This window comes from Pollicipes pollicipes, unplaced genomic scaffold (assembly GCF_011947565.3).
Source record: "Pollicipes pollicipes isolate AB1234 unplaced genomic scaffold, Ppol_2.1 Scaffold_6686;HRSCAF=7923_pilon_pilon_pilon, whole genome shotgun sequence".
NCBI lineage: Eukaryota > Metazoa > Arthropoda > Thecostraca > Pollicipedomorpha > Pollicipedidae > Pollicipes > Pollicipes pollicipes.
The window spans coordinates 25,273,772-25,282,783 of NW_023596921.1; the positions used below are offsets into that span (position 1 = coordinate 25,273,772).

Consider the following 9,012-nt stretch of genomic DNA (forward strand, 5'->3'; position numbering starts at 1 on the left):
CACATATTCCATTGCCTGAGATATAGCTGCGGCTTCAGCAACAAACACTGAACACTTTCCTGGCAGTTTAAATCGAGCATAGCTTTCTTCGTGGACGTAGGCACCGCCCACTCCCTCGGTAGTTTTTGAACCGTCCGTAAAAATATAAGTAAAAACAGGGGTACCCATTCTTAGTTCCCAAAATTCATTTTGTATTTGACGTACATTCAGAGCACTCTTATATTCATTCGTCAGTTTTTTGTTTTCACATTTTTGGTTTCACATTTAACATTTTCACTGAAGCACCCGAACTGACTGCGAAAAGCAATTGGGATCGCAACTGGAGCTGTGTAAGCAATTAAGATCGCAACTGGAGCTGTGTGATAACTGAAGATGTGTGGGGCTCAGTGAAGGAGCCACCAACCCTGACCAAGCCGCAAACTCGCCTGACCAGCCCTGGAGGAGAACTACAGTGTGTGGGTGAGTTCAGGGCCACCACCCTGCACAAAGGCCAGACTTGCTCATTGAAAGTTGTTGTAGTGAAAGGCCAAATGACCAACAACCTCCTGGCCGGAGATGTTGCTGTCAGGATGGGCCTGGTGGCCAGACCGAATGAAGTCACAACTGCCAAAGATGTAGGCCTGATGAAAACCACACCTGTGAAGATAGAGCAAAGAATGATGCTGAACCATTCTGCCTGTTCACAGCTCGAAACGTCCCCTTCCAGCTCATGGCCAAGGTCAAAGTTGAACTGGAGCGAATGCTGGTAGAAGGCGTTACAACGAGGGTGACAAAGCCCACAGAGTGGTGTGCACCAATGGTGCCAGTGACAAAGAATAACGGCCAAGCGAGGATATGTGTGGAACTCCAGCGCCTGAACAAGGCTGTGAAGAGGGAGCACCTGGCGCTGCCAACGCTGGATGACATCGCACCCAGCCTAGCTGGTTCAACTGTATTCAGCAGCCTGGATGTTCACAGCGGTTTCTGGCAGATCCCTCTGAATGAGGAAAGCCAGAAACTGACCGCCTTCATTATACCGTTTGGCAGGTTTTGCTTTCAGAGGGTACCGCTCGGCATCACCTCTGCAAGTGAAATCTTTCAGAGACAGATGCGGAAGCTTCTCGAGGGTCATGACGGTGTTGGAGTCATCGTGGACGACATCCTCGTTCATGGACGCACACGTGCCGAACATGACGTCCGCCTGAAGAAAGTAATGGAAACTGTGAGTCGTTCTGGCCTGCGACTTATTTACCAGAAGTGCCAGTTTAGAAAGGAAGAGCTGGTGTTCTTCGGACATGTCGCTGGAGCTAGCGGCATCAAGCCCGATCTAGAGAAGATCCGGGTTCTGAAGGACATGCCAGCACCCACCAAGGTGGAAGAGCTGCGCAGAGTCCTGGACATGATGACCTACCTGGGCAGGTTTATGCCAAACTTGTCCACAACAATAAAGCCCATGTCAGACCTGCTGAAAGCAGATGCAGCCTGGGAGTGGGAAACCCACCAGGTTCAAGCATTTGAAGCTTGCAAGGAGCTCCTGGGAAAGTCGCCCAGCCTCCAGTTCTATGACGCTTCTCTGCTCACCGTGTTCGCCGCTGATGCAAGCTCCTATGGCCTGGGAGCAGTGCTCCAGCAAGAGCACTCAGGCGTCCTGAAGCCAGTGGCATTCTGCTCAAGAACTCTGACCGAGACCGAGTAGAGGTACGCACAAATCGAAAAGGAGTGTCTCGCTGCAGTGTGGGCGTGTGAGAAGTTCACGAGGTACCTGGTGGGTCTGCCCAGCTTCACACTGCTGACAGGCCACAAGCCCCTGGTTCCTCTGCTGAGCACCAAACCGCTACATTCAGCTCCACTGTGCTGCCAGCGACTCCTTCTGCGGATGTTGAGGTTGTTGAGATTCAACTTCCAGGTCCATCATGTCGCAGGCAAGTATCTGGTGGTTCCCGACACGCTGTCCTGCAGCCCACTGACTGATGCCAACTCTGGTCGCAGCCACGCCCTGGCAAGCGAAGTAGCGGCACACGTGGACGCTGCTCAAACATCTTGGCCTGCATCCGACTCCAAGCTGCGGGATTTCAAGACAGCAACCGGAGGAGAAGCTACGAGTCGTCTCGAAATTCATCACCAACGGCTGGCCTCGTCATGCGACAGCGGTACCGCCGAGTGTGGTCCCGTGCTTTTCAGTGCGGAGAGGCCTGTCGATCTGTGACGGCCTCACCACGTTCCAGGATCGGATCGTGGTCCCAAGAGCCCAGCGACGAGACGTGCTCCAGCGCCTGCACGCCAGTCACCAAGGTCTGTCGTCGTGCAGGGAGCGGGCGAAGTCGTCAGTCTGGTGGCCGAACATCATCCAAGACCTGAAAAGCATGGTCCTGGCCTGCGAATGGTGTCGCCATCGCCGCCCGTCTCAACGGTAAGAGCCGATGAAGCCGTCCGAGCTGCCATCTCGACCGTGGTCAAAGCTCGCGACGACGCAGCTAACATCAGCTGCAGACATCCTGGAAAACGGAACCACGCCGCTGGGTCCTTCGAGATCTCCCAACCGCGACGACACCATCGTGACGTCACTCGGACCAGATTTGTCGCCCGGTCCCAACGCCGCACTGGCAGATCGTGGTGACCGTCCGGCTTCCCCCGACGTTCGCAGCGCATCCGCCATCAACCGGCGCGCCTCGCTGACTACCTTTGCTAAGGCGGTAAATGTCATGTGATATCCCATGTTAAATGTATAGCGTCCCCAATTTAGGACCCAGTTCCCCCACATCGTTATTGTGCCTTGCGCGCCACCGTGCACCTTGACGCGATTCCGTTGGACTCCGGTGGTTCAGTTCAAATGCAGACGCCAACTGTGGAACGTCGTGTGTATGATCCGTAACTGGGAAGGCGCGAACGAACAGATAACAAGACAATATGTGACTTTTCCACAAACGTCCAACGAGATTTAATTGTGAAGCAAAAATGGTTGTTTAACATTATTTCAGTGCAGTTCATACTTAAAGCTAATTGGTGAACGCACCATTGTTTCTGTATTAGTCATAATTCAAGCAATGTTATCGTAGAGCACAGTGTATGCCTGGTCCTTGAGCGCTCCGTCCGGCGCAGCCTCAATGGCGTGCGTATTGTAAGCATGAAGCGCATTGAGACGCGCTTCACGTTCGTACGTTGAAAGTTTACGTATCGCGGGATACAAGATTCAAGAGCCGCAAAAAAGATCCGACGGGATGACTAGCTTGTAAATGATGGACCGAGAGAACATCACAAAAACCTGCGTGTTTGAGGCGGGCCACCTGCCGCGTCTCGGACCCCCTACGTCGTGGCGCTTGACCAAACTAAATGTAACGAGGGGGTAAAGGAGTATGGGGGAAGCTGAAAACATCCAGCCAACTTAGTGCGTAGAATGAGTTGAATCAGCTCGCTTTCTGAAGTTGTTCGATCACGGTGACAGCATGGGTCAGGTGAATTACCACCAAACAAACCGACAGCAGTTTTTAGCAAACCAAAAGTAGTTTAAGTACTGACTCATTGCTTCAAACCATTGGGAAGCGACTGCCATGTTAATGCTTTGTCCATACATCTGGTGGCCATGGATGAAACCGGGCGGGCGATGGTGACTGGTGTTCCGAACTGGGCGGGCGATGGTGACTGGTGTTCCGAACTGGGCGGGCGATGGTGACTGGTGTTCCGAACTGGGCGGGCGATGGTGACTGCAGTGTTACGAATTGGGCGGGCGATGGTGACTATGGTGCTCCGAATTGTGAACGTGCCGTGATGACCGCTCCTGTTATGACGGCTTTGGAGCATGGAGTCGTGAGCGTGTCACCCTTGTTTGATCAGCTTGTCTCAGTGGTACTGGACCCGAACCAAGGTCATCATAGTTTTAAGCACATCTGTGTGAGAATGGCGCTACCAACGGACGTTACCAGCAATTGTGTTACCAACAAACGTTACCAACGAACGTTGCCAACAAACTTTGCCAACAAACGTTGCTAAAAATGGTATCAGCAGTAAATGTTAACAGCAATGGCGCTTCGGATGATATGTGTTTTATGATGAACGGTGCCATTTGAAGCATGGGCCGAGCATAACGCTGCCTGCAGACCTCGTTGCGGGGCACTGAATGGTGGAGGGAAGCCGAGCCTGGAGAAATACGGCCTCAAAAATTGTCCACGAGAGCTATCATGCTGGAAAATGGTCATGTCAGCCTGTCCTATGTGCCATGAGGCTAGAGGGCTTAGAATAGCACGGATAATTCGTGCTTCTAATTCAGGGTTTTAGCGACCAACAACGCATTTCTAAACATCGCTTTGAAAAGGCTTAAGGCCATCGTGGGTGTGCAGGAGAAGACTATGAAAACTCATCATTGAAAGCTTTCATTTAGTAATATTTTGGGCTCCCTCGACCGATCACACAAGTTTGGTCGCCTGCAGCGCCGTTGGTCAGCTTATCGTTCGAAACATTAAGAAGCATTTGTGTTGCGGGTAAAAAAATATTCAAAGTAAGCTGCCAACAGCATATTTAGAGGCCTTCAACACCGCATTGCATCGCTGAGTGTCAAATTAAGATAAATATGTTGAAGGCCCTCATGCTTGTGTGAAAGATAGCGTAAAGACTGAAAGGCTCCGGGAAGGGTTAATGAAGCGCGCGAGACGAGATAACAATGTGAAGATGGTTGAGTTACGGACAAGTGCCTGGACCTCGAGATGCTGATGACCATTCTGAAGACAGTGTGGCGTCGGACATCGGCCAAGGGAGGTGAGATGATCAGAGCCCTTAATTGACTAGATAAAAACAGTTAAGTTTGCAAAAATGCATTTTCATTATATGTTTAACCAGCCACACAAGCATTGGCAAGTTCCTGGACAAAGTGAGCATCTGCAAAAAGGCAAGGCACTCCCCCTCCGTCGCTATTTTCGACCGCCGCTATCTCTAACCCAGCCGCGTGGTCTCCAACGGACCCGGCGGCGGATGTCCGCGGGATCAGATGGCGTACACAGAGTACAGCCCCCGCTCCTGAGCAGCGCCGCAACATAAATCCAGTACGGTGTCCAAAACGTAGATATTGATTCATGCTACCAGAATCCTGACTCCGACGGTCTCCGAAGGCAATTCGGTGGCTTTAATCCGTCGCCCTTTGACCCCGAACCCAGACATCTGACCTGCCCCGGCCATTTGTCAAGCCTGAGGCGGTTAGATGCTGGGTTGACCGATGCCAAGCTCGATGCTGATGGACCGATTTTGAGCAATGTGAAAGCAGCCACCAGCAAACCCCAATCCGGGCGCAAAATAAAAAATATTGGCATTGTTGCCACCTAAATGGCCGAATATTGGAAGGCTGCTGCTGAGTCCCTGGTACGGCAGCCACACCGTCTGGGCCCGGAGCTCCGGTCAGCGGAGCCAGATATACGGTCGGCCGAGACGGGCCCGACCCGGCCCACCGCCAGATCACACGGCCTGCATGGGCTGCACGCCCAGCTCGGCCGCCAGCTGGTCGGAGGAGGCCAGCTGGTTCTCGTGGTATGTGACGCCGCCGTCGCGGGCCACGCGGGCCATGTGCGCCCGCTCCGGATCGCCGGGCACGAGCACGGGCTCGTCCGGGTTGGCCCGCTCGGCCTCCCGACACTGCGTCATCAGCTCCTGCAGGCGGCCGGAGAAGCCTGGCGCGAACGCCGCCGGGTCCAGCGCCACGAAGCACTGGCCCAGGTCGGCCGGCGTGCGCTGGTTGTCCCAGCGGCGCACGTGCGGCCCGTACGCGGCGCCGCCTAGCAGGCCGCAGAACAGCTCGACCATGAACGCCAGGCCGTAGCCCTTATACCCGCTGTGCGCTTCGTCGCCGCCGAGCGGCAGCAGGCCGACGGCGGCGTCGGCGTCGGTGGTAATGCGGCCCTCGGCGTTTGTCGCCCAGCCCTCGGGGATGGGCTCTCGCTTACGTCGCTGCACCTCGATCTTGCCCACAGCCACCGTGCAGGTGGCCATGTCCAGGCAGAACGAGTCGCCGCCCTCGCCCGGCGCCGCGCACGCGATCGGGTTGGTGCCGAGCATCGGCTGGCGCGCGCGCGTCGGCACCACCAGCGGAGACGTGTTGGTGAAGCTCATGCCAACGAGCCCGGCCTCGGCGCAGCGCAGCGCGTACCAACCGGCGATGCCGTAGTGGTTGGAATTGTGCGCCACCACCCAGCCGATGCCGCTCTCGCGCGCCTTCTGGATGGCCAGGTCCGTGCAGAAGTTGCCGATGACGGGACCGAGTCCGTTTTGGCCGTCGACCAGCGCCGTCGCGGCGGTCTGACGCGTCACCACAGGTTCGGCGGCTGGATCACAGATGGCGCCGCGAATGTCGGTCAGGTAGTACTCGAGCCGGTTGAGGCCGTGGCTGAAGTGGCCGCGCTGGTCGGCGGTGACTAGGAGGTCGGCCAGCGCGCCCGCGTGCCCACCGGACGCCCCCGCCTTCTCCATCACGTCCATGATGAAGCGTCGCACCTCCGTCAGGGGGATGGTGGTGCCGCGAACCTTGGACGCCATGCTGACAGGCTTTTCCTCGACTCACCTCAGCCTTTCCGGCAGTCAGACTGCTGACCGGACACTGGAATGCAGAAAAAGCTCAGATTGGCAACTGTTATGTGGCACGTACTAATATAACGAGGAAAAAACATAAAAGCAATGAAAGAGTTGGGCGGATAACAACACAAAGCGGCAGCGATAAACAGCTAAAAAGCATTCCTATGATACTTTTGTTTGCATTTTTACATTATATATCTAACGGATTCACCTTTCAGCGAACGTCAGTCATCACAATACTGCATAGAGTTGTCGCCCTCCGATACTTTCACAACTCGTCCTCTGGATGGAAATTTACTCTCAAGGCCCGGCAACTTCATGTTCAAAAGTAACCCATCGTCAGAGCAGCTCAGCTCAAATGAACTGAGCCCTGCCGTTTGTTCCTGGTATTCTGGGCGCAACTTTCTGTACACTCCGGGCCATCCTCACGTCCCCTATAGTGACAGCCTGGTTACTGCACGGACCCGACACAGCTGATTAGACAGTACAATACACAAACCCCAGCAGCCTTCACCCACGTCGGCGGTCCCGAGCTGTGTAGACCACTCCCGGGCAGCCGGCCGGCGGTCTCCCCTCCCGTACACATTGTTCTCTCGGGTGAATCTGGACGGGGGTGAACGTACACAGGGGGAGCGCTCACAGCCGGCGCCGGCCAGCAGCCAAGGAGTGTGTTTGGCGACGCGCGGTGCACGTACCGTGGAGTACGGGGAATATATCTACATCCATATTAATATGTGATATATATATATATATATATATATATATATATACATTATAATACTCTTGGCTATCCTTACTCAACCACAATGCCCTTGTTGGACAAATACTCGGGCTATTTAGTGCCGGTTGCAGACGGCCGGGAGGATCATATTGACAGGGGCGATAAAAATACCGAGCAGTAACTCTTTCGTCTCTGCCAATACAAATCGAGTACTAACGGGACAGGCAGTACTAGCCTGTCCGCGCCGCGGGGCGTCAAAATCAGTTTTATATCGATGTTCCAGACGTCCGGAAGATTCAGTCATTGGGTGATGCATGAAACTGATCTTTTCGCTGATGCACTTCCAACGCATGTTGAACAATTACCCATTTAGGAGAATACCCATACCCATACCCAGAAGAGGAAGACAGCCCCCCCCCCCCCCCACCAAAAAAAAGAAGGAAAGAATTTGATACCGAAGTAGCCGAAGCGCGGGGACTTCGCGTGTGTGTCGGGGGGGGGGGGATATACCAGCTTACAAGAGACACGACAGCAAAGCGTGGCCGCTCCCTTGACGAAATCCTGCATACCCCTGGCGTAGGCACAGAAACAAGCGACGGATGAAGCATGTAATGGGTTCGGGGCTAGTAACGCATTCAAACACGTAAGACAGGCCCGAAAACAAGCGCGTTTTTCCAGTCGTGCGATGGTTGGTAACACCCACATGTAAGGATGATGCGTCCAGCACTCATGAAACCCTCCAGCGGAACACGTAAGCCTCTCTGCCCGCCGCGAGTCTCACGGCGACGCCCGTGAAGCTCGTAGCTGGACCGACGCTGCGTCGGAGCCGACACCTGCCGGCGCCCGCCCTGCCGCAGCGGCGGCTGGCCCGGAGCCAAACGCCCGTCACAGGGCCGGCGGCATCTGCGGCCGGAAGGCACCGGCCGTCCGAGACTGCAGGCGGGTGGGACTGACCTGACCGGCACCTGTGGACGGCGGACGGGCGGTTGGGCCGCAGACGGCCGTTGGTTCAACTGTCGACCGACGCACTCCGAGCCGGCGTGTTACCATGGCCAGCAGCTGCCTAGAGACGGCAGGGGCGGCGCTGGCCGGCCCGCCAGGGGGGGGGGGCTCTCCTTCGCTGGAGGGTCGGACGCGCCCGAGTCCGCCTCTCAGGCCGTGAGGGCGGCGTAGGGGCCGGTGTCGGTTGTTTCGGCGCTCCTGGCGCCGTGCCGCGCCGAGAGCGCCTGGCGCCGCCCCCGATCACGACCCTGAGTTCGCGTGCGGTCCCGTCCTTGGACCAACTTATCTGTTTGGTCTGGTCTGGTCGGCGTTTATTGGCTCCCAGGGGCCCAGCGTCCCGCAACGATCTGAGAATGCCGTGACACACGGGGTCTGCTCAGACGGTTCCACTCATGCTTGGGCGAGCTGTGAGCGTGCAGACGTCGGTGAGAGCCTAGCAAAAATCGTACTAGGTAGGAATCTTGGCGTGAGTTAAGCTCGCTGAGCAGCCGGTTCTTCATTTCAATCAAGCACGCTTACTTACATTAGAGAACATCTGCATGGTCGAATTGGCATTTTCGAAACCAAACCATCATGTTAACATCAGAGAAAGCCCACAATCGACCGTCGCAAGAAGAGCTCACGTTTAGTGGAGAATAGCAGCATGCAGTCTCATTATAATCCAAAGGTGCGGGTGACTTCTATCGAGAAATGTTCTAGATGTTGACCAAATTCACATCCAGGAAATTTATGTAATGCGACTTGAATCAATAGCCCGGGTG

General features: G+C 55.2%; 1 protein-coding gene across 1 annotated transcript; it reads right to left on the bottom strand.

Moving 5' to 3' along the window:
- Window positions 1–4,768: 4,768 nt before the first annotated feature.
- Window positions 4,769–8,288, bottom strand: LOC119107676 (putative oxidoreductase YjmC). The gene is made up of 2 exons (XM_037231198.1): window positions 8,204–8,288; window positions 4,769–6,553 (listed from the first exon to the last, which is right to left on the bottom strand). The coding sequence occupies exon 2, from the start codon at window positions 6,490–6,492 to the stop codon at window positions 5,419–5,421; it is 1,074 nt and encodes a 357-aa protein (XP_037087093.1). The 5' UTR covers window positions 6,493–6,553; window positions 8,204–8,288; the 3' UTR covers window positions 4,769–5,418.
- Window positions 8,289–9,012: the final 724 nt, after the last annotated feature.